The sequence below is a fragment of the Cydia fagiglandana genome, chromosome 25, assembly GCF_963556715.1.
Source record: "Cydia fagiglandana chromosome 25, ilCydFagi1.1, whole genome shotgun sequence".
NCBI classification, from domain to species: domain Eukaryota; kingdom Metazoa; phylum Arthropoda; class Insecta; order Lepidoptera; family Tortricidae; genus Cydia; species Cydia fagiglandana.
This window is the reverse complement of record NC_085956.1, coordinates 168,216-194,110: the sequence shown is the minus strand read 5'-3', so window position 1 is coordinate 194,110 and position 25,895 is coordinate 168,216. Positions and strand designations below refer to the sequence as shown.

The window sequence follows — 25,895 nt, the reverse complement described above, 5'->3', positions numbered from 1 at the left end:
GCCAAAAGCCGCGCGTGGCGCTGTCGCCACATACTTAGCGGCCATATTTGTCCTGATCATAACAGACGCGTTTTATTAGAGAGTGAGCCTTCTGTGCCTAATACTATTATTTATTCTGTGGCATGGTGTAAAATAATTTATTTTAAATATATACAGTCAAATATTGCTCATTGCTCATAATCATGCGCATGCGGTAGAGGTAGAAAATAGCAGGTCAATGTATGAAATTCTTCGTGCTTCGTGCGTCCTTACTCTCACATCATTAAATTTGGCAAACATTGTTGCAAATATGTCTGCCTGAAGGCAATGGCGATACACCGTGGTAGAGTCGGTAGACAGCAACAGACCAAAAGCCATAACTCCATCTTAGTTCTTAAGAGAAACTATTAGACTGATTTTGTATGATTTATTGTCTTGAAATTGTATTTATTTTCTTATGTATAAAACGGATTGTAATTGGACTTCAACGAAGTAAGTATATACTTAACAAAAAAATAATTGTATCAATGTTAGTTGCCAATCTAAGATTGCGTGTTTATATAAGTCAGTTTCCGATTGTATTACATGCTATAAATCGTTTATGAAACAAGTCCATGAACAAAAAGATATGGCATCAGTTTCTTCCTACCAAGAGAAGTAGTTCTTTTAAAAACACGCCATCTATCGATCAGAATGGCAACTAACATTAGGATAGTCCACAACTAAATTCTTGGATACAACATCCTCTGTACATATTAGTATTTTGTTTGTCTGTCCGTTACAATCCGTCGAGCGATCGCTCCCACCTCGTTGAGACTGCTCTAAATTTCGAATTGATTTAATTAATTAATGTATGGATTTAGTTGTAATTTCGCATTGGATTGTACATGTTTCTGCCACTGCGGGCGCCATACTCTGTACAACAATAAACTTGTATTATTTATTGATTGTCATTACTTTTATTTTCCTTTCACCAAAGCTAGGCTAACCGTTTAAAAAACTCGTATCGTATTACTTGCTTAACGAGTTCTGCGCGGTACTTATCTATTGTATTTAAACTTTATGATTTAGCAGTACCTACGGCTATATCACCGTAAGTATGTACTACCGCCTCCGAACGTGTTTAATATACAGGGTGTTACTGACCATCGGGCTTTAAATCCAGGGCTCGATTCTACTCCCTAAACTGAGTTACTTTTATTATGGCACCAACCCCGAAATCCCGATATTTTTTTTTTACTTTTTCATACATTTTGGCTGATCAGAATGTCGACGTTTTCTATGGAAAAGCCAAAAAAATCCCCGATTTTGGGGGTTGGTCTCATAGTAAAAGTAGCTCAGTTTAACGAGTAAAATTAAGGCCTGGAATTAAAGCCCCACCCAAGTAGCATGGAAGTGTCGGCAACATCAATATACCAGCCAATTTAGAACTTAGAGTTATTTAAGAGACGTATAAGAGTGTCAGAAAAGATTTAAGCTGTATAAAAGGTATTTTACAGACATTATACAGCTCAAGCTGTATAAAATCATTATAAAGGATTCTGCGGAATCATGGGGTGCTTTATCAGAATATAGAAAATCTACTATAAAACTAAAAGTATTGTGAAACACACAAGCTAATTCTATCGTAAAAGCTGTATACAGGCTGTATTGTAGTAACACTTGGCACTTTTAGCTGTATAAAAGTATCTGTCAACTCCGTTTTAAAACTTTAAGTGTTGTGAAACACTACAAGCTAATTTTATCGTAAGAGCTGTATACAGGCTGTATTGTAGTATCACTTGGCACTTGTAGCTGTACAAATGTATCTGTCAACCCCGTTTTAAAGCTATTTCTTATGGCGTAATTTTACTCTCATATAAGAATAGTAGTTGTATAACTTCTGTCTGTAAGGGTATTATAAAACTAAACGAATAAATGGCAGCTATAGTACAGCTTTATTCTGTATTACTGACAGTCGTTTATTTCGGCGTAATTTTACACTCGTATAAGTATATATTTCGACCTCGAAAATAAAAAAATTGTAATGATCAAAATTAATAATTTAGAAAATTATGAAATGGAACGAAGAATAGACCAAATACATTTGGACCTAAGGGTTTTTTTTTATTTGTTATACGGATCTCTAAAGAGACTTATAACTTATGTACGGAGAACCGAAATACAGCCAAACGAATACAAATCTTCTATTCTAAAGCTGTTTTAATTACAAAAGCTGTAAATGACACTCCATTTATTACACAGCACAGCTACTAAGATTATAATGCTCTCCAACTATCTTGTAAGCTGTTTAAAAATTGTCGCCATTTTACAATGAAAAAAAAAAGGATTTGTAAATATAATTAAGGAAATACTTGCAAATATTAAGCAGACTAACATCGTGTTATGATTACCAGCTAAAATTAATTAACTTTAGCCTTAGAATTAATATTTCTAAAACTTTTTGATATTCTAACCTTAAAAACAAACACTAACTTTACCGATTTTTGATATTTTCCTTATGGTTTCTCTTTGTTATTTTGCAGGCGCGTGAATATTTTGCCAGAAAAGATACATAGGTTAACAATAAATAATAATCGGCACTTACAAATAGTAACATATTCCACTTAAGTCCTCTATAATATTTACTTTTACTTTTACCATCCACTATAACACTTTATTGTCGCCATTACTATATTACGAATGAACAAGATTAAGGCATTTTAGTTTCCTAAATGATTATTATTCTCTTGTAATCATTTTTAAAAACTCATTTAAAACTCATATTCTTATATCGTACTTATAAGAGATTATCTGTAGTGTTAAGGTTTCCTGTTACACCGAAATATAGCTGTAATACAGCTATCATGCAGCTTATGTATTGCTTATACAGCTACTCTACAGCTCTAATAACGCGAAAGGCTGTATAATTTGGGCCCTTTTTTAACTTATAAGGGCTGTATAAGCGCTTATACAGCCTTTGTACAGCCTAACTGTACAGCTTATAGTAAACAAATAAACTTCAATACAGCTTATATACAGCTTGCAATGCTACTTATGGTCAGACACATACTGTAAAATATAAATAATATTATAGGACACTATCACACAAATAAAACGACTTAAGTACGTAAAATAATAAGTCACTTTATTGTGATGAATATTTACAAAAAGGTTTCTTTATAAGTTTAAAATGACGTTCCAAGTATACAAATACTTAATAAAATATCTATTAGCAAATCCTTAATAAAAATATCTGAAAACATGTACAGAGTCGTATCGACAATGCTTTCAAACTTGCTTGATACTACATTTCTCACTCACAGCAATAATATTACTAACACATAACGAAGTAATTTCAAAATTGAAGCTTTAAACAGTCGCGTCACGTCTAGGTTAGTGAAAGAAAATCAACGAGATAAGTTTGTTCTTAACAACTATTGTAAGAAAACTACATTGCGGAAATTAATCAAAAAAACAGTTTCATTCGTAGGCCATGAAATAAACATGAAATATTTTTTGTGCTAGAAGTTAGTGAGAAAAACTTATCTATAATAATTGAATTTATTTCTTTATTGTCTCGTTTGTTTGTATTATTGTCACGCAGTAACGCAGTATACAGGGTGGAACATTACTAGGGACTCAGCTGAAAGGATAGTGTTATCTAAGATCTAAGTGATCTACAATCGAGTTATTATAATCGTAAAGCTGGATTCAAAAGTAAAACAAAACCATTAAAATTTAACATTTTTATATTAGTGATAACTCTATAAAGTGTATTACATTTTAAATTGACACATGTCATGTCATTTAATAGGACCTACTTGCTAGGGTTGAATCAAACAGATTTTTGGACTAATGTTCAGTAAACTGTATCCCACAAACGGTTAGAGATATTAACGTGATTAATAAGTGGAAAATAAAGTACCTAGCCTAAACGATTCCCCGTTTGCATAAAAGTCCCTCGTTCTGTTCCACCCGGTATATCTCTGACGTCTCCCGATAGCTCTAGCTCCTACAGCTATAACAAGATTAGTATTTTCAGTCGAATTTACAAATACATAGGTATACCGGGTGTTGCCTGTAACACGAGTAAATAATTAAATCATATATGTATTATACTCCTCAAACTATAAAACTTTTGTTCAATAACTTTTAAAAATGATGAATCCTCCTCTTTTTCATACAAAATAATTATTACCTTCAATGTACGTTGACATAAGTGTGTTTGACGTTGCTTGTCGCGCTTTAAACATGACAAAATTTGCAATACATTGCGTCTTAGAATAAACTTTAAAGAGTAATAAAAATCAAAACATAAGTTATTTTTAAAAGTTGCTGAACAACTATTGTTCAGTTTGAGGAGTACAGTACAGACTAACTGTTTAATTTAATGCTCCTGTTACAGGAAACACCCGGTATATCTCCTAATATCAGTGCATTTTTACTTAAAGCTATATTATGTACCTACTTTGTACAGTTATTTAACTTATTTAGCTTCAGTAAGTTTTAGAAGATAAATAACAATAATAAGAAGGCACATTTAAAAAATTAGCACCCACCATCATCGAACATTTGAAATATTAATAAATCGTAATATATCCATATTATATAGTTAGGTAATATCACTATAGGTATACAAATTCATAAACTTGACATATCAAAACTTTTATAGAAAATACAGGTACCGACAAAATATTAAAAAATGTAGGTACCTAAGTAGGTATATATGAATAGGTACACTTTAAGAAGCAATTTTCATTAGGTACATTCAAATCAAATCAAATCAAATCAAAAATATTTATTTGCATAAATAAGGGTACAATAGGTGGTATACAAAGTTTTCAGTCGCATTCCTTATTTTACCATAATATGGCGTACAAATATTCAATATGTTACCCCTAAGAGCTATATTCTGGCTATATGTACATACATGCATTCTTATAAGCTAACATTCCAAGTGAAACTAATCTTTTATAAAAAAAGGCTTGTAAACGTAAAAAATAGATACGTTATAACAAATTTAATAACGGTACGGATCTCTCAAACGACGTGTCTTCTCTATACAGATGGTAGTAAGCCTCCGCGAGGGTCATGTCCATGTCGAACTCTGATTGGTCGACCGAGTCGGGTTCCATCCGCCACGGTCCTCTCTCTAGCTCTGTTTGCTTTGTTTCTCCCTTCCTCGTTCTTCTTTGTTTCTTCGTTAGCCGTTCTACTGACGACGTGGAGGCTGCTAAAGACGGTGCGAAAGGTAAACTCGGCGTCTTTGTGTTTTTGGTCGGCGCTTTTTTTGCGAACAGCGGTTTCAATATCACTTGGTCCCCGGATCGTTTTAGTGCGTATTGTAAAATATACGGTTTTATCCGTTGTTTCTTACACGGTTTTGTCGTGGATTTTTTCACGTGTATAGAAGAAGGTTTTAAGGTAACCTTGGACGATGTTGGCGTGTCTGGTATCAGCGCCGATTGTGGTAAAGATCCTGAAGTTGTAGATGATCCAGAATGTCTAGAGGGTTCCAAGACAAAGTCTAACGTTGGATTTAATAGCGTTGCAGTTTGTAGTATAGGCGTGACTTTGAATGGATTAAACTCATTTACGTCCACAGGAGATATTGGGGAGTTATTATCACTATATATTGTACAGTTTTGGTCCACATCGGTTGAATTGCTGGCCGATGCAAAAGGTTCCGACGATGGTTCAGATTTGGGTGTTAACATTGTCGGCGAGGTTGGTATCGGCGCGGAAGGATCCAAGGTGGGTTCAAGTTTGGGTTGTAAGACTGACGGCGGGTCAGGTATCGTCGAGAAAGGTTCTGCCACTGCAGGTTTAGTTGTGAAGGTGACCGGCTGGTCTTCCGGCGTGGGTTCCAGTTTGGGTGTTAACGTTTCCGGCGGGCATTGTACCGGTGTGAATGGTTCTAGTTTGGGAGTCGGCAGGTTAGGTACCGGTACGAATGATTTCAGCGCGTTAGGTTTGGGTGTTAGTATTGTCTGCGGTATCGGCACGGGCTTAAATATTTGTGCGAATGTGATAGGCGGGACCGGGAAATATAATTTCAGCGCGGGTTTACGTTTGGGTGTTACCGATGTGGGCGGGGTTGGTGCGGGTGCGGGCTCCAGTTCAGGTGTGAGTACGTTAATTGGTGGGTTCGGTATTAACGAGGTTGGTCCCGGATCTAGTTTTGGTGTTGACGTCGGAAGGTTTGGTTCTGGTATGGTTAATTTCATCGCGTGTTCAAGTTTGGATGTTAGCATTGTCAGCGGGTTTGGTACCGGTCCTGCTGGTTTCGGCGTGGGTAAAGGTTTGGGTGTTGTCACTGTCGGCACCGATTGTTTCGGTGTAGGTTCTGGTTGGGGTAACTTAACCGGCGGGATTGTTAGCGGCACCGTTGGCATCGGCGTGGATCCAAGTTTGGGTATCCTGATCGCCGGATTGGGTATTAGCACTGGTAGTTTCGGCGTGGGTACAGGTAAAGTTACCCAAACCTTTATCGGGGGAGCTGGTACCGACACTGAATGTTTCGGTGTAAGTTCTGGTTGGGCTAACTTAACCGGCGGGATTGTTAGCGGCACCGTTGGTATCGGCGTGGATCCAGGTTTGGGTAACCTGATCGGCGGATTGGGTATCAGCACTGGTAATTTCGGCGTGGGTGCAGGTATAGTTACCCAAGCCTTTTTCGGTAGAACTGGTATAGACACTGAATGTTTCGGTACTGGTGCCGATATGTGTTTTGGTATCGGCGTGACTGTTGAAACTCGGCACGTGTCAGACATGTTTTCAGACCAATCTTGTCTATGATCTGTATCTTTGGTTGTCATATGCTTTGCTGATACATCTTGTGATTCCGGGCCCGTGTGTAAATTCTGCACACTCGAAGCGTGTAGCCCATTATCTGACATTTCTAGCATCAGATTCGACATGGAATCGAAAGCAACATTTAAATTCTGTACTTGATCATCTTTCCGCAAATTATTTTGACAATCTTGAAACATATTCGTATCTTGAGATGGCAAGTTGTTATTGTTGTGTTGTTGTTGATTTATTAGAACATTTTGCCGGAGCTGCTGGTCGATTAAAGAGTCCTGACAGCAAGTACTCGGTAGGGCATGAGTTTTCTCTATATTCTTTAAAATAGATGATTCTGATGAGTCAAGGACTGGTTTTTTTGGTAACACGGATTGGTCGTTGTCGGTCGTATTTAGGAGTCGCTTGGTTCTAGCAGGACCGTACTGAAAGAGAATAATTGCATATATTGTTGCATTATTGTCTTAATTTGATAAAAGCAAAGATATTACAGCTTAGCTTATGTTCAGTGATCATTTATTGCAGATGATTACATTAAAATTGGGCATGGTCTTACGTTGAAGGCGGGAACTGTTAGCTCACAGACTATTTAAAAAAATGCAATAAAATTTACCTGTCGAACAACACTCGATGGTTCTGCCACTAGAGGCGCCACCTCCGCTGTCAGTATGGCTCTGTTATCTTTCCGCACTTTCTCTATATCCGGTAACTTCACCTTTCTCGTCTTCCTTCCCTTTCTGTCTATCTTCGTCAAAGACACCTCGCAAGCCTTGCACTGTTTTAAAAGTTCTTTGTTTTTTCCATGTAACAATTTGGAGGAAGGCCTTATGGTTCTTTGACGTTTTTGACTAGGTGGTGATTTGTTGGTGGACTTTAAGTCGAGCCTTTGCAATGAGACTACTGGACGCTTCAACAGTTTGAGATCTATGAAGAAATAAAAAAACATAAAAAATTGAAAAGAAAATATAATCTTGCAATTTGCATTTGTTGGGCTTTTCTGTTTAAAATTATACCCCCAACTTTTCTGCTAGAATAGGGAATTTTCTTATTAAATTTCTTTCCATTTTTATCGAGAATAAAAATATCCCTAATTTTTTTGGTCCATTTGGCTGCTTTTTCAATACAACCTTCTAGTTACCGTCACAAAACGGACAGCAAATTTTTTTATAAAAATTTTGGGGACACTTTTCATAAAAGGCTCAAAAGGATAAAAAAAAATTATAAAGAAAGCTCGTGATTCTGGGCGGAAATACTATAACAATTCCAACATATACAATACAACGGGGTACAACTTTAAATAGAAATTCCCACATACCTAAAACTACAAAAAATTTACCAATTTGACTTACCTAATACGTCCGAAATCGTCAAATATTTCGCTAGTACTAATTTATAGTATGAATAATAGTCGACATCATTTCCAACACTTATAGCGTCGCTATCACTATCACTATCACTGTTGCCATTTCTAAGATTATCTGCATTATTATGAAAATTGTCTTTTTGCACATCTCTTTCACTCCAAACTTTTGATATTACTATATTCATCGAGTTTTCTTCAAACTCGTCTATATGTTTATTGTTATTGTCATTATCCTCAGCTGTTTTTAAAGAATCATCTCCATTTTGTTTAAATGGCATTACATTGTCACAGTCTATATCCCTTTCAATTATACAACTTGTATGTATTTTGTATTTTGATTGTTCAACTATTTTATTATTTTTAACATTTTCACTGTTTTCTTCATTTCTATCAATATCTGCATGTTTATCAGCATTGCCCATTTGAACATCAAATATAGTTTTAACGTCCTCGTCGCTTTCATAGATAATCATTGCATCGACATTATTCAAGTCTAAATCTTGCATTGCTTCTACAACATCGGCTTTGGGGCTTGGAGTATCGTCGTCTATTTCTATTATCTCTGGTTTTACTTTTATATCTGTATTATCGATTTCTTTTCTACATATTTTTTTGCTTAGCTGGATATTGTTTGTATTATCACAATGAGGTTTTTCTTTATTGTTATTGTTAGAACTCACATGTGCTCGACCAGGAGCAGTGATTGGTTCATCTTTAGATTTACCATGTACGTCGTCTTCTTCGCCTAACCTATCATCGGTGTCGCCATTTTTTCTTGCAGGCACTGTTGCTAAAAAAGAAAGTGATCTGATAGCTAAGTTATTTATCTTTTTTTTCGTCAAAATACAAGTTGCACAATGTGATAGAATATAATTGAAATTTGAAATGATTTATTTCAGGCACAAATCCCATTGGCGAAAATTCCGAATGCCGGGCGTAGACAATTAAGCAGAAGAATTGGAGGTTATTCCCAGAGATGGGAAAAATACTTTATAAAGAGTATTTAAATACAAAATACAAATACTTCCTTGATAATACTATTTCAAATGCAAAATACAAAATAGTTTTTGAATTTGTATTTAAATACAAAATAGGTATTTTCAAAATACTATTTAAAAATACAAATACTTTGCGTTAAAAGGCACTCTGAGTAGTGAATACCTAGTCTGAATTAAAAAGTATTAATCCTATCCTCTATCTAAAGTGCAAATTTCTAGTTGTTTGCTCATATTAACCGGTAGGATGTAGGTATGGATGATGGTTTTTAATGGCCAACTTTTAAAGCATTAATTTGTAATGTTTTACAGCTAACATATTGCCTCTCGTTAGTGTGATGAAAACCGTGAAAACGTTTCGTTTGTGTTTCACCAGGGCAGAAAAGTTTGTTCTCCTGTCGGGCCTTGAAACCCTCGCAACACTAAAGATTCCACTTTTTTAACCACTCGCTACGCTTGTGGTCATGTGTGACGTTACTAAACAGATTCAACAGTTCCATGTTAAAAGAATGAGAGAGTTGCCAGGATTGTAACATCAGAAGAGATTGTAACTCCTACCTACATTACCTACCCACTATAAAGTATTTTGTATTTTGAAAATAGAAAATAGGTCCCAAAAACTATTTCAAATAAAATACAAAATAGTTTTCTTCAAAAGGTATTTAAATACAAAATACAAAATAGGTATTTTGCATTTTGTATTTGCATTTTAAATACAAGTATTTCAAATAAGTCACATCTCTGGTTATTCCCTGATGTTGTCACCACCAAAAACCTTAATTATATTTCGTTCGTTTCATTCTTCAGATATTACATTTACCAGGTAGTCCTTTAAACCTACAGGCGACTTTTGCACAATATTAAGAGACAGTCAATTGACTATTAAACTGATCCTTAGTTCATTCATTCTCCTACCCTTCCCGTTCATTCCACCATCATAGTTGCTCATTCTTTTTTCGTGCACGGCGACGAGCGCACGCGCCCTTTAGCTCCTCGGCTAAGACATTATTACCTACAAAATGTCGAAGCGCACAGCTAAAGAGAAGTTAAATTATTACCGTGAAAAAATTAAACGACTTGAAGATCATAAAAGACGATACAGGATCATTTATGATTCGTCTTCATCGGAAGATGAGGGTAAGTTGTTTTTATGTTTTATTATTTGGTGTTGAGAAGTGATTAAAATGAGCCGACATAGGGATTGACTGCGAGTCTCTAACTATGATCATATAACCATCGGGGTTGACCGCGAGTCTCCAACGATGAAAATAAGCAGAACAATGCGCGCAGTCTTCAGTAGATGCGCGTTACTCTGCGACACAAATATTTTTTCAACCTACCCCCAAGAAAAAATATTTTTCATAATCACTTATTTTTTGTTTTAGATATTGTAATGGAACAAAATCCAGATGGTTCCATACCGGCTCAAGATCCTATTATACAGGAACCACAACTAAACAGCGAAAATCCTGTACCGGAACATAATAGTGATGTACCGATGTCGAACCATAATAACGGGATTTCTGCGCCTGAAAATCAGGCAGATTTGCCCATGTCGTCAGCTCAACCCGAGCTCGACCCGGATATGCTGCTGGCTCTCGGCGAATCGACCGAGGATGCACCCGAATATGGCGGAAAAATCCACGATAATTTATCGAAACTTTGGTTACCGTTACTCAAAAAAGGTATGACGAATGATGCCAAAGTTAAAATCCTAAAAGATTATTTGGTTCCCGACAACTGTCGATTGTTACAAGCACCAAAATTGAACGTGGAGATTTCAGCCGCCGTACCCGATATGGTCCGGAACCGAGACAAAAATTTGGCTGCAGCGCAGCAACAACTCGGCCGCGGGATCGCTGCCGTCAACAGGGCCATGGATATTCTAATAAAATGTGTCGATCCCAGCGGAATCGAAGCTATGAAACACCTCAGCAACGGCTGCCGTATACTATGTGATCTGCATGCGTCATCTACTCAGAGCCGCATAAAACTCATCACACCTAGTCTCGATAAAACGTTCTTGCAAGTTATACAAGACACAGAACGTGATGATACCTTGTTTGGTAATAAATTGTCCGAGAAAATAAAAGCTGCGAAGACCATTGAAAAACAAGGTCTTCAAATCAAGAAAACGTCCCCAAAGAAACCCGCGACAGCACAGCCGTCGACAAGTCGAGCGTCGTACTCGGGAAACTGGTCAGCGCCCCCTCGTTACGCGTCGAACAGGGGGGGGGGGCGGAGAGGTGCTCGCAGGCAGGCGAATTACACCCGGCGGACGTTTCCAGCTCCACAACCGGCCGAGACATCCCCCGCGACCAAGACACGTGCCCAGGCACCGTAACGCAGGTACATGTCGGCCAATAAATCATTTTTATAACTGTGGTCTAAAAATAACATCTAAAAACATGGTTTTAGATTTTTTCAGATATGGCTACTAAATCTCTAATCACTCGGACGTAAAACAAAACATCCATCAAATAAGTTTGAACAAAGTGAAGTAGCTGATATTAGCTATACAAAAGCTGTTAGATTTAGGAACCATATCTGAGTGCCCTAAAATCAAAAACCAATATAATATATTGGTTTTTATATATTAAATACCTAAGGTTTTTCTTGCCCCAAAACCTAACGGAGGAAAGCGAAATAAAATTGCACACTTTGGTTCTTAAATTTCTAAGGCTGTCTAAAGGTACGATTCGAAATTTTTGTGTCAGCATGTCCCGCTGTAAAATATGGTTGGGTTTATACAAAAACTTTAGAAAGACTAAAATATCTTGATTTATTAAAAAATAAATAAATAAATGAAACCTAGTGCCATACTGGACGATCTTAACTAGTTGTTAATGTTAATACATCAAATAATTGAGTTAAAGATTAAAAAGCTTTGCTAAAAATATTACTAATTGTGCAATTTTGTTGCGTGTTGATAACACGACCGCCATAAGTTATATAAACCGCTTGGGGGCTCACAATTTCCATACCCTCGTACAATTTGGCGGTGGTGCGAGAAGTGAAATATATATACCTATTGATATTTCCGCATCATACATAAATATACAATAGAAAACATTGCGGACAGACAGAGCGTTCGAATCTATAGTACAACGGTTTGGAAAACCAACAATAGATTATGCTCACTTCTCGCTCCAGTGCCAAATGCCAAAAATTTCATTTTATGGAAACCCGACCTAAATGCGATAGCGGTCGACGCATATACGATTAACTGGAGTGAAATATAGTTTTACACCTTTCCCCCGTTAATTTTAAAATGCATTAGAAAGATCGTAGACGATCAAGCAAATGTAATCTTAGTGTTCCCGTATTGACCAATGCAACCGTGGTTCCTCCTATTGCAGAGCCTTAGTTCAATAAAAACTTGTTTTATTCCCATTACAGGGACTGCCATCCCCTACACAAGGGGCTTACCCTGGGGGCCGCCAGGCTCTGCAACAGTCCTTCAGTCGAAGAGGCTCCCCGCCAGAAGCTATAACACTGATGTTAGCATCACTCTCCGACAAAACAATACAACAATACGAAGTTACATATAAGCTCTGGTGGCAATTTTGCACCGTTAATTCTATTGAAATTTTAAATCCTCCGAAATCGTCTATATTGTCTTTTTTAACAGAACAATTTAACAAAAATTGTGCATACGGCACACTGAATAGTCACCGTTCAGCCTTATCCTTGTTATTGGGAGACAATGTCGGTTCGGACGATTGCGTGAAACGCCTTCTCAAAGGTGCGTACAAACAAAGACCGAACGGTCCCAAGTATAACCATACATGGGACCCTCAGGTTGTTTTAAACCGTGTCTCTCACTGGTATCCCAATACAAGTATAAGCCTGGAAAAACTGTCGCAAAAATTAGTGACATTACTGGCCATATGCACAGCGCATAGAGTTCAAAATTAGCGCTTATAAAAATAGAAAATATCGTTATTTCCACAAACGGTGTCAAAATTGGAATTACTGACATAATTAAAACATCAGCTGCCGGACGAGAACAACCCGTTCTCTTCCTTCCATATTTTAAAGACAATGTATCTATATGCCCTGCTACAACTCTCAGAGATTATATTTTTGTAACAAAAAATAAGAGAGTTGATGGTATAGGAAATTTGTTATTGACATACAAACCTCCACATAGACCTGCAACTTCTCAGACCATCAGCAGATGGATTAAAAATGTTTTGTCGGACAGTGGCATTGACATTACAGTGTTCAGCGCGCACAGTGCGCGCCACGCCGCCACGTCGGCCGCGAGCCGCGCCGGCGTCAGCGTCGACACTATCCGCCGCACCGCAGGCTGGACCGCGGCGTCTACGTCGTTTGCGCGGTTCTATAATAGGCCACTATCGGATGAAGGACTCTTTGCAAGATCTGTTTGTTTGCCGAGTCCAAGTGACAATACTTAGATAATAAGATTATCAATCATGATTAGATGATTTATTAATTTGAATAAATGTTAAAATTACATGACTGACCAATAAAGTCATGCCAAAGAAGAAAATAAATACATAAATGATTTGTGTCTATATATATCTATAGTTTCATTCCACCTGAGCAAAACTTTAAGACTCTAAACATCTACCTGGTAAATGTAATATCTGAAGAATGAAACGAACGAAATATAATACATGATCAAACGAACTTCTCGAGCGAAGTTCGATCACTATTATATGAGTCGTTTCATTCGAAGATATAATAACCCTCCCACCCTAATAAGACCCTAAATTTTAAAGTTTTGCGTTTCTTTCTCTAAAGATAATGAGCAACTATGATGGTGGAATGAACGGGAAGGGTAGGAGAATGAATGAACTAAGGATCAGTTTAATAGTCAATTGACTGTCTCTTAATATTGTGCAAAAGTCGCCTGTAGGTTTAAAGGACTACCTGGTAAATGTAATATCTGAAGAATGAAACGACTCATATAATAGTGATCGAACTTCGCTCGAGAAGTTCGTTTGATCATCTAAAAGACAAGTTTGTCTCAGTTGTCCCAGTGGTGTAAGGTGAGAAATAGTAACATCTGGGAATAACCGGATTGCACACAACAAGAATGGAAAAAGGATTTACGTGTGTGTGTGTGTGTGTGTGTGTGTGTGTGTGTGTGTGTGTGCGCGCGTGTGTGCGTGCGTGCGCGTGCGTGCGCGTGCCTGCCTGCCTGTCTGTCTGTCTGTGTGTCTGTGTGTGTGTCTGTCTGTCTGTGTGTCTGTGTGTGTCTGTCTGTGTGTATGTGTGTGTGTGTGTGTGTGTGTGTGTACTCACCGCTAGGATGCCGCTGGTGCGCTTCAGTCTTTCTTTGTATCAGTTTGCATTGTATGGCCGGTTCAGGTCGAGGGCTCGGCACTGCCTGTCGAACAAAATGAAATAACTTTATTATAATACAATAGTGGCCCAATGATAGACCTTCACATTTTAAACTATTTTTTGTCTTAATGTTGTGTTCGGGTACCGCCACAGTTAGTCATGAAATGAAACTATGTAAACGGATTATGTAACGTATAATTAATTTAAAATACATCCCAACGTCGAACCCTTTGTTGTAACATTTGTAACTAACACATTATGAGACTGAGCTTGAAATAAACCTTAATAGTCGACGGGACGGAATGGGGGGTGTTACCCGTTGACCATAATAAACCGTTTACATAGTTTTCTTTTGTCGATCCAAGTTTTTGGACCCACAGACCAACTAGTTTAATGTTGTTTATTGGTCGTTGCAGTTAGTTGTATTTTATATTGTGTTATAAAGATTAAAATAAATAAATAAATCATATTTATTTTAATTGTTATTGCACAATACATGAAGGTACAAATGGCGGACTTAATGCCTTAAGGCATTCTCTACCAGTCAACCAATATCGATGTATTTCATGTATTATTTTTATTTTTGCTTGTACATAAATTCAATGGTAACGTGTAAAAGTGCCCTTGTGGCCTATTTGCTAAATAAATGTTGAAGTTCGGAGTGATGGTTACCGTCGGCTCTGCCACCATCCCCGCGGTCACCAAGTCCCGCCACGACGGCAGCTCAGTCTTCGCCACGTGGGGGTACCTGTGGTAACAAAACCGGGATTTATTATACATCCTAATGGTAACAAGTGGGAAGTGGGGAAAAAATCGAAGTACTTACTAGAGATGCAACGGATAGTTGTTTGGCCGGATACCGGATACCGGATATCCGGCCTGGACACTGGCTAATATCCGGTATCCGGCCGGCCGGCGGAACTATACCTACATTTCGGTTTTGCAGGTGCGCATTCTGCAGGTTTGACCTATTTCCTAGTAAACTTTCGCGCAGACTCATTTCTAGGTTCGAAATGAGTGCGCGTGCAAGTCAGTGGAATGATTAAATTGTTTTAAAATAATAAACAAGTACGATTATGACCGTGTCTGTTTCTTAAATAAAGGTATCTTGAATACTTAAAAAGAGGCACCAGCATGAATACTGAAATGTTACTTTATGTTACTGAATAAACTTTATTTATTATTATTTATTTTCTCTTTATTTATTTATCGTCTTAGGTTAGGTATTTTTATAATATGAATATAAAAGTAAAATATAAAAACACTTACAAAACAATAAAAATACTACATTATTATTTATTATTATTATTTAAATCCAATTTGTTTACGCCGAAATCAAGCAATGTTACTATCCGGTATCCGGCCGGATAGTAAAATAGTGGCGTATAGGCCGGATACCGGACAGTAACCGGATATCCGGTGCATCTCTAGTACTTACCTAGTTACCCGTTACCACCAAACCGAGTTGGTTGTAAGTTTGTAACTACTGGAAATTTTACTGTTTGTAACTTAAATATTAATATTTAATTCTACCAAAATGTCGGTGGTAACAACCGGGAATATTTTTCCCACCTGTCCCCAGTGGTAACATCTGGGTACAGGTGGGAACAACACTAGTTATAATGGAGGGAACAACAGCAAATAATATACAAGTAACTCTTGATAATCCGGTACTTCTATGGTCCGGCAAACCCAGTAATCCAAATATTGTTATTGTGATATTTTTATGGCCAAATTAACTATTTACCATTACTTTATCGCACTGCCTTCTCTGGCTAAAAAAAAGGCAATGGATAATTGTTTCCCCCTATATGTATGTATAACCTGTGCACGATGGCGTGGAGTACGAAGGGCGTGGCGGGGACACATGTGCGTTGCCGCGCGTGCTGCTTCATCTCGTACCAGCGTCGCTGCAGAGCCACCGCCGATAGCGTCACGCCACTGCACAATTACTTACAAATAGAAAAGTGACGGGAGGGCCGTACAAAATATCAACATTAGACAAGCCTAAGCCACCACATCTAGCGTCTTTCGAGCGTCGGCGTCTGTCGGCGTCTGGTCAGCGCTATGGAAAATGACGTCGCTGCGCAGTTGCGTCGACGCTGCGTCGACGTTGCGTCGAGCAGCGGCCATAGAATTGTAGACGCCGACGCTCGAAAGACGCCAGATGTGGGGGGGCCCTTAATGTATGGAACAGCCAATTGTTATTCGTGATTTCGGGGTTCGTCCCATAGTAAAAGTTGCTCAATATAGTAAAATTTGCATGTAAAAAAACATTCTGTAAACAGATTATATTTATTTGCGATGAAGTCCCATAAGCCTGCCTGTCCACTGGATTGCAGCGAAGGAGAGGTAAGCGAGGTAATCTACCATTAGAGTCGCATTAACCCTTTGTATGCCTTTGTCAAAATTTGCTACTGAATGAATAACCTTGAAACTGTAGATACAGTCCAAATTATGTGGTATACGGGACAAGGCATACGGAAGCTTAAAGGCGGCTTCGACTCTAATGGTAACATTCCATTTCTAACCGCAGCTGCACTACCGGTACTGAACGCGTCGCTGTCATTGTCAATTTCCATAGTAAAATTGACAGTAATGCAGCTGCGGTTAGAAATGGAATGTTACGATAATGGTGCATTTCAGCCTTCGTAAATAATAAAATAATGTGTAATAATCGTGAAAGTTAGTTTTAAAATGGAGTGCACGTACTTCCTGGAGTAGCGGTCGGCTGCCCGCCTCCACCAGTCCGGAGACACTTCCCGCCCGCCCTCCGGCTCCAGGCGCAGCACCTGCACCAGGGAGAAGGTGAGCTCCAGCGCCGCCAGCTGGCCGGGTGGAAGAAGGTCGCCTGTACGTGGAGTGCACCTACTTCCTGCAGTAGCGGTCGGCCGCCCGCCGCCACCGGTCCGGCGACACTCCCCGGCCGCGCTCCGGCTCCAGGCGCAGCACCTGCACCAGGGAGAAGGTGCGCTCCAGCGCCGCCAGCTGGCCGGGTGGAAGAAGGTCGCCTGTACGTGGAGTGCACCTACTTCCTGGACTAGCGGTCAGCCGCCCGCCTCCACCGGTCCGGAGACACTTCCCGCCCGCCCTTCGGCTCCAGGCGCAGCACCTGCACCAGGGAGAAGGTGCGCTCCAGCGCCGCCAGCTGCGCCGGGTGGAAGGAGTTCGCCTGTACGTGGAGTGCACCTACTGCCTGCAGTAGCAGCGGGCCGCCCGCCGCCACCGGTCCGGAGACACTTCCCGCCCGCCCTCCGGCTCCAGGCGCAGCACCTGCACCAGGGAGAAGGTGCGCTCCAGCGCCGCCAGCTGGCCGGGTGGAAGAAGGTCGCCTGTACGTGGAGTGCACCTACTTCCTGCAGTAGCGGTCGGCCGCCCGCCGCCACCGGTCCGGCGACACTCCCCGGCCGCGCTCCGGCTCCAGGCGCAGCACCTGCACCAGGGAGAAGGTGCGCTCCAGCGCCGCCAGCTGGCCGGGTGGAAGAAGGTCGCCTGTACGTGGAGTGCACCTACTTCCTGGACTAGCGGTCAGCCGCCCGCCTCCACCGGTCCGGAGACACTTCCCGCCCGCCCTTCGGCTCCAGGCGCAGCACCTGCACCAGGGAGAAGGTGCGCTCCAGCGCCGCCAGCTGCGCCGGGTGGAAGGAGTTCGCCTGTACGTGGAGTGCACCTACTGCCTGCAGTAGCAGCGGGCCGCCCGCCGCCACCGGTCCGGAGACACTTCCCGCCCGCCCTCCGGCTCCAGGCGCAGCACCTGAACCAGGGAGAAGGTGCGCTCCAGCGCCGCCAGCTGCGCCGGGTGGAAGGAGTTCGCCGGTACGTGGAGTGCACCTACTGCCTGCAGTAGCAGCGGGCCGCCCGCCGCCACCGGTCCGGAGACACTTCCCGCCCGCCCTCCGGCTCCAGCCGCAGCGCCTGCACCAGGGAGAAGGTGCGCTCCAGCGCCGTCAGCTGGCTGGGTGGAAGAAGCTCGCCTGTACGTGGAGTGCACCTACTGCCTGCAGTAGCGCTGGGCCGCCCGCCTCCACCGGTCCGGAGACACTTCCCGCCCGCCCTCCGGCTCCAGGCGCAGCACCTGCACCAGGGAGAAGGTGCGCTCCAGCGCCGCCACATGGCCGGGTGTAAGAAGGTCGCCTGAACGTGGAGTGCACCTACTTCCGGGAGTAGCGGTCGGCCGCCCGCCTCCACCGGTCCGGAGACACTCCCCGGCTGCGCTCCGGCTCCAGGCGCAGCACCTGCACCAGGGAGAAGGTGCGCTCCAGCGCCGCCAACTGCGCCGGGTGGAAGAAGTTCGCCTGGACAAGTGTACACACAACAAATGTTATGTATTCTTAAGGCTGCCATCAGTCCGGGTTTCCCCGGATCTGTCCTAGTTTGGAGGCTGTCCGGTGGCCGTTCGGAGGGTTGAAGTGTTAATGAAAAACCCAGACACTTTTATTGTGAGGAATTAAGAAAGGAAAGCTTATTTAATTTAATTATTTACCGGCATTATTTTGTATAAATACACGTCCGGGGGGGAAATGCGATTTACGCCAAATCACAGATTATATAATAGTTCTTACGAACAGATACTTTTCTCTCAAACGAAACGCACATACCTACTGTTTTGATACCTACACAAAAATACAATAGAGTCACCTTCAACGCGCCGCTCCCCGCACCGCGCGCACCGGCACAACGCTAGGGTTGCTGTCGCTTAGAAATGATAAATAAATACCTATTTAAACAGCGGAGTGAAATAAAAGGAAAGCTAAATCTTAAATTATACCTAATATTCCAATTATGCGTTAGTGTTTGCGAAATAGTCATTTTAAAAGGTCATATGTCCCTGCAGTAACCGCCGATTTATAAACCGCGCAATAATCCCAGCAAGAATTAGTTTTAAAACTTCGTGTAATTTGAAACCAGATAAATATTAATGTTACACAATAAAGAAAAATAATAGAAACCCCATGAATACAGGTAATTAATTATAAGTTAACCAGAGCAAAAATGAGTAGGCACTTTCCGGTGTAAAGTTAACTTACTGTCATTAAAATAAACATTTACCAAAATAAATTAAAAATTTGCTACCTATTTCAAATAGGTAGATATCTAAAACTATAGGTACATTTGTCATACATAATAAACATTACATGTTTAATTAAAGAAATTCAATAGTAGGTACCTACTACGTCGCTTGTAACTATCGTAAAAATTGACAGTGCGGCGCGCGGTGACGTGCGTACGTGAGCGCGCGTGCCAACCAACTGGCTTGCTTGTCTACCGTGAACGGTAACAGATTCGTAGGTATAAATCCGAGCTCGCGCGGAGAGTTCCATAGGCCTGGCCAAATGTCAGGGTTTTTTTAGTCTTAGTCCGGGTTCCGCGAATTTAGAGATGGCAATCCTATGTATTGTACAGTCAGTTCTGTAACATAAGTATAAAGTACATAATACAGCTGTAATTTAAATATTTTAAATCTGACTAAAGCTATAAATAAAAGCCCACGTGTATTAGAAACCAACGGAATCTGTAATCATCACAGGTTTACCAAAAGCCTACGACACAGTCTTAATTCCGATTTTGTTGTCAAAACGAACACTAAACGGGATTCCAGGCCCGCCCCTAAAATAGTGTCGGAGTTACCTTACAGATGCAGTGTGTCGGAGTAGGAGGATCCATCAGTGACCCAACTGGTATATCATTTGGAGTTCCGCAGGGTAGTATCTAAAGTCCCGCCCTATTTTTAGTCTACCCTAGTGTAGTAACATATGACAATACAGGACTCACCACATTAATCGACGAGTCGTAGAGTAGCAAAAGATCCACAACGGCCCACTCGAGCGTGGACAGTCGCTGGTGCGTCGGTGATGTGTCGCCGCGGGCGAGGTGGGCGCGCAGTTTACGCAGCGACGCAGCTCGCAGATCGCTCCTACGAATCGCGACCACACTTTACCATTATATATTTTATTTTATTGGGAAACAAACAGCTTTCAATTTTACACAATAAGCATAAACAGTTTCCACTAGTAAATTAAAGCAGAAATGCTCAAAGGGAATGAATGAAATGCTAAAAATATAAAAAGTATTATGCAAAGCAACCAAGTGAACCGAAAGTTATTTAACGGGTATTTTTGTGCTTGTTAAATCGAGAAAATAAAGGTCCATCCTATGCCTACGTGTGTTCTTAGGTACATCATTGTTATTATAGGCCAAGCAATAAGAAGTTATAGAGGGAAAGGCTGGGAACACAATTTTTGACTACGTAACTTTGTTTGGACTAGTTAGGAGGTGAACATATCAAAAGTCCCCGGCCGTAGCCCCGGTGCTGGGGGGTAGAGGGGGGAAAGGAGGTCTCATTTTTCGGTTTATCACTTATATCTTGGAAATTTTACGTCTTAGCGACATGACTACTAAGACAAACCAAAAGCTGATAAAATTTGTTACAAGTTTTATTCAGTCAAGTTTTTCGATATCTTGAACAGTTTTTGAGATATCCGCTCTTGAAAGTTTATTTAGGGCTTTCAATTTTATCTTGATATCTACATTAGTGACGCTGCTAGACCGTGTTTGGTATCATTTTCGTGTAAATCGGGGGTGCTGAATTCAGTTTTGGTATCACATTGACACCATTCCTAAGAAAAAACATATAAACTTTAAACAAATACCTTTTTTTTTTAATTCCTCTTCACGCTTAAACCGCATAACCGATTTAATTGAAATTTGGTATACAGATATTTCGAGTCCCAAGACAGGACATAAGATACTTTTTATCTCAATAATCATCCTTTAAAGTTGTGAAATGGAGTATGGGGGGAATTCAACTTCGTCGACGAAACTGAATTCCTGAGGTTAATACTGCTCAAGGTAAGGTTTGAAGTCATGTTTGGTATCACTTTCATCTAAATCACAGATGTATTCCGTCCTAAATGTCATCTAAACCGGTTCAGCGGTTATTGACTCCCCATACAAACTTCCACCCCACTTTTCACACCCTCAAAAGATGCTTTTGGTTATAAAAACTATCCTATGTCGTGTGTCGAGATTTAAACTATTTCTATACCAAATTTCAACGAAATTGGTTCAGCGGTTTAAGCGTGAAGAGGGATTAAAAAAAATATTTATTTTTAAATTTTGGTTTTACTTCGGAATGGTGTCAATGTGATACCATAAATGAATTCAGCACCCCCGATTTATACGAAAATGATACCAAACATGGCCTAACAGCTTCACTGACGTAGATATCAAGATAAAATTAAAATCCCTAAATAAACTTTCAAGAGCGGGTATCTCAAAAACTATTCATGATATCGAAAAACTTGACAGTATAAAACTTGTAACTAATTTTATCAGCTTTCGGTTTGTCTTACTAGTCATGTCGCTAAGACGCAAAGTTTCCAAGATATCAATGAAAAACCGAAAAATTCGACCTTCTTACCCCCCTCTACCCCCCAGCAGCGGGGCTACAGCCGGGGACTTTTGATATGTTCGCCTCCTAACTAGTCCAAACAAAGTAACGGAGTCAAAAATTGTGTTCCTAGCATTTCCCTCTACAACGTTTTTTGAGCATTCATTTCTTGACCTATTAGTGTTATTACTGAGTTAGGGTTTATTATTCATTGAGGTAACAAATTTACCAACCATTATGCAACTATAAATTGCAATATGCCTTCAAAGGATAAACTTAATAATGTTCAGAAATATTTTTGGACAGATTTTTGTACATTTACCGATTTTTTTACAGGCAAATCCTTTAATTTGACTAAACTTTTGAAAAAGGCGTCATATAGAAGCTATAGGATATTTTATCTGACTTAGTCAAATCATTTTGTTTTTTCGAACAGTCTAAACGATTTGCCACTGTGTAATTTACATGTAGCACTAGTAAATGGATGGTCAAATTACCTACTGTTTATAGTTCTATACGATTTATAAAATAGAAATGGCAGCGTGTGGTAAAACACGTCAACCTAAAATGACGACCACTGACATGATCATTGTTGACTATTCTGGACATCCTTGCATGTGGTTTGAAGGTTTTCATGGTGATAATGGACATGGAATAACTGTGCAAGAAAGTCGATCCATCCAGTTAAGTCACAAGAACCTAGCTTGTTTAATAAATGAGACCATAATTTGACTGCTTAGTAGCAGCTTTTAAGCAAGCTCGGTTCATGTGACACCTAAATAAAAAACTTTAACCCACCACAACTTGTACACAGCCTGGTAGCGCTGCCGCGCCTGCCGTGCTATGACCCGACACACGGACGCCGCAATCTCAGGGCCCGGCTGGGTGCTCACCAAGATAGACTGCCGTATGCAGTTTATCACGAGACGCATCAGCTCCAGCTCGGCAGAGCTCTGAAAATCATTTCAACTATTTTTTTACACAATTTTAAACTATCTTTACTCAGTTTTTGGGCAGATTTTTGGCTTTGTGACGAAAAATGATGATGCATGCATGAACTATGGGGGGCAGCACAGGAGCAGTCAGATTTATGGCATGAGTGGTAAATGTGAACTTTATGCTTCCCATGTAGCTCATCTCGAAATCGTAGAAAAAAGTTTCTTCTTCTTCGCCGTAACCTCATGACTGAGGGTCGTGAGGGGAAAAAAAGGTTGCTCCCATACAAAAATCAGAGACACACCATTTTTTTCCTTTTATATAAAATTTTACAGAAAAAATACAATATTTAGTACCTTAATCTAATGTTTCGCCAAACTGTGAGACAGTTTGTTGGCGATGCGCTCTAAACTAAACTTAAGCTATATAGGTACACTAATTATTAAGTAACAAGTTGTCATTAAGAACATATAAATTAACCTATATGTATGTATCCTAAATCTATCTTGCGAGACAGCATCACACTCAACTGACCAGGCGTAGATCTTATCTTGTTTTGTATGAGAGCAAACTTTTTTCTGCTGCGTTACCATATAAAATGTAACTTTTATCTGATCAAGTTGTTAATTAAATACTTATGGCTCTAATAAGGGATCATCCATTAATTTTTGACCCCTCCCCCCCTCCTTGTCATACTTGGTCACATTTTGCAAATCCCTCCCCACCTGGTGTGACGTCACATTTTAGGCAAGTTTGTTTTCAACGAAATCAGCAATACTAACTCGGCATTATTTTTTAAATAAAAAAAAAATTTGGTAAAAGAAATATTAGTACTTTTATAACACAAAACCAACTAGGCACGAAAATTGCCTACTTCCAAAACCTCATTATTTAAATGTACAGCGAATAAAAAAATATAAATTAATTTTCGGTTACTGATGAATAGTGATGAAGTTAAAATGACGTCACAATGTTTGTGACTCCCCCCTCCCCCATGTCACAACATGTCACATTTTCTTGACCCCCTCCCACCCCCTAAACGTGTCACGTAATTAATGGATGACCCCTAATGCCCTAATGGTTATAGAAAAATTGATTTTTTTTTGCTAGGAAGTCTAGGGACACGAAATCAGTGTTTTAAAAGTCGATTCACCCATAAGTTAATTACTCTAAAATGAAAAGGACTTTTAACTATCATGTCTAAAAAACTTTCGCCTACGAACTTGGTCCGACGAAGAACTCCCTGCTTGCTCCATGGTATTCTGTCCAGGCGGGACACTCATTATCATCCACTTTCAGTGGTAAACCTGATGGATTTGTTGACTAACATACAAGGAATACACAGCTTGTATACATGTTTTAGAAAACATGTGTAAATAAAACCTAAATAACAGCTGTGTAAGGTTGTTTATAATTGCGTAACTTGCAAACGCAAATATAGTACGTATTTAACACCCGTTGCGCGTGAAAACAGATTATTTAAAAAATAAACATAAAATAAACAAAAAGAAATAAAAATAACACCACGGAAGACGGAAGCCAAAACTTATTTATCCAGACCTGTCATTTTTGACATTGACAATTCTACGGCGCCGTTTAAGTCCACGTTATAAAAGTTACTAAACATATTTTCATCTATGAGTGTGGAGACGCGCGAGTCACCGCGTGAAGCTGTAAAGGCCCCTGTACACAATGGGCCATCGCCGGCCAGTCCAAGGGACGCAGCCATGCGGTAGAATGAGATAGCAATATCACTCGCTCCCTCTAACGCATAAATGCGTCCCCAGCCTGGTCCACGCTGGTCCATTGTGTACAGGGGCCTTTAGACTTACTTATGCTCTAGTTTCCTAGGATAGCGGTGCCGTCATATAGCGGCCGTCTCCATATATAATTGAGTCATTCTATGTAATCAATGTATGGGAAAATGAAACAAATTAATATAGTTTTCAAACCTATGTGACGTGATACATCTAGGTGTACTGTTTAAAATTCACCACTCTCCCCCCCCCTCCACCTGACGCTCGACCCCCCCCCCACCTTGAAATGTGTCCCCGTTGGTAGTTTTTTGGCATTCTCACGAAAACTATAATAGATATCAAAAAAGTGTCAAGGACAGAATTAATCCTCATTAAATTTAGAACAAAAATGGTCTTATGTGTTTTATTATAAGTTGGACGGTATTCAAGCTATAAGTACTTGTATAACCTTAAAATAACAAAATAACCATACTAGTATGACGAAATGCAGAATATCTTCAAAACGGCTAGACCGATTTTAATAAAATATACCTAAAAAATCACCGCAGTGAAGCCAGCTATCAAACAAAAGAAACTACATCAAAATCGGTTCATCCGTTTCGGCGTTACGAAGTCACAGGTAAACACAGAAATACAAATTTTTTTCAACTGCACCCAATAATTTTGTAAACCGATTAATTTTGATCAATTATTTTAATGGGATCATGTCCCTTGAAGTTTTAGCTTTACGAAAAGTTAAAAAACATGGAAAACGGCCCAGTATTTTTCAAATTATCGGCATTTTCCCGATTTGTGAGTGGTTTCGTGTTATCACGCGCACGAGTTGCCCTTGACCCCTATAAAACGGGGAGTAGGGGAGGGGTTGTTATCAGTCACTTATCAGAAGTTGACCGGTACACATATCCGCATATTTTCCCGTAAAGAAGACCTGTGAAAAATGGAAACCACTGAAGCTGAAGTCCGCCAAGTCGTCCAGCTCAGCTCCTGCAAGAGGGGCGTAGCCAAAGTTCAGTAGCTGCCACGCTGAATTTAAGTCAATCTACAGTTTGCAGAGTTTACCAGAGGTTCCAACGGACTGGATCCTTTACTTCAAGACCAAGAAGCGGCCGCAAAAAGTGTACATCAGAGAGGGACGACCGCTTCATTGTCACAACATCTCTCCGAGATCGACACCTGACAAGCGTTGCCATCCAGCAGCGTCTGCGTGAGATACGAGGAGTGGCTGCCAGTGAGTGGACAATAAGAAGAAGACTTAAGAAAGCGAACTTGACACCCAGGAGGGTCGCGCCACGGCCCCCGCCAGGCACGAAAACCAGCTCTGTTCGCGCGTCGTAGGAAACGTCGTCCCAGAACATCACGGATCCACCGCCATA

General features: G+C 40.2%; 2 protein-coding genes across 2 annotated transcripts; one reads left to right on the top strand and one right to left on the bottom strand.

The window, feature by feature from the left end:
• Positions 1–4,867: 4,867 nt before the first annotated feature.
• Positions 4,868–24,048, bottom strand: LOC134676765 (uncharacterized). Its single transcript, XM_063535149.1, has 13 exons — positions 23,989–24,048; positions 22,628–22,782; positions 20,212–20,353; positions 18,595–18,734; positions 18,114–18,413; positions 17,793–18,032; positions 17,152–17,391; positions 16,264–16,380; positions 15,112–15,187; positions 14,398–14,482; positions 8,115–8,912; positions 7,379–7,689; positions 4,868–7,190 (listed from the first exon to the last, which is right to left on the bottom strand). The coding sequence occupies exons 1-13, from the start codon at positions 24,046–24,048 to the stop codon at positions 4,971–4,973; spliced, it is 4,884 nt and encodes a 1,627-aa protein (XP_063391219.1). The 3' UTR covers positions 4,868–4,970.
• On the top strand, positions 9,902–14,070 carry LOC134677193 (uncharacterized). The gene is made up of 3 exons (XM_063535637.1): positions 9,902–10,260; positions 10,509–11,472; positions 12,523–14,070. The coding sequence occupies exons 1-2, from the start codon at positions 10,143–10,145 to the stop codon at positions 11,465–11,467; spliced, it is 1,077 nt and encodes a 358-aa protein (XP_063391707.1). The 5' UTR covers positions 9,902–10,142; the 3' UTR covers positions 11,468–11,472; positions 12,523–14,070.
• Positions 24,049–25,895: the final 1,847 nt, after the last annotated feature.

Bases quoted from the DNA above. Each gene is read 5' to 3' on its own strand.
- LOC134676765 (XM_063535149.1), bottom strand. From the start codon at position 24,048: ATGAGTGTCCCGCCTGGACAGAATACCATGGAGCAAGCAGGGAGTTCT. The intron at 22,783-23,988 runs GTTCGTAGGCGA...AATGATTTTCAG, and splicing joins GGAGTTCTTCGTCGGACCAA to AGCTCTGCCGAGCTGGAGCT. The intron at 7,690-8,114 runs GTAAGTCAAATT...ATTTCTTCATAG, and splicing joins GACGATTTCGGACGTATTAG to ATCTCAAACTGTTGAAGCGT.
- LOC134677193 (XM_063535637.1), top strand. From the start codon at position 10,143: ATGTCGAAGCGCACAGCTAAAGAGAAGTTAAATTATTACCGTGAAAAA. The intron at 10,261-10,508 runs GTAAGTTGTTTT...TTTTTGTTTTAG, and splicing joins GTCTTCATCGGAAGATGAGG to ATATTGTAATGGAACAAAAT.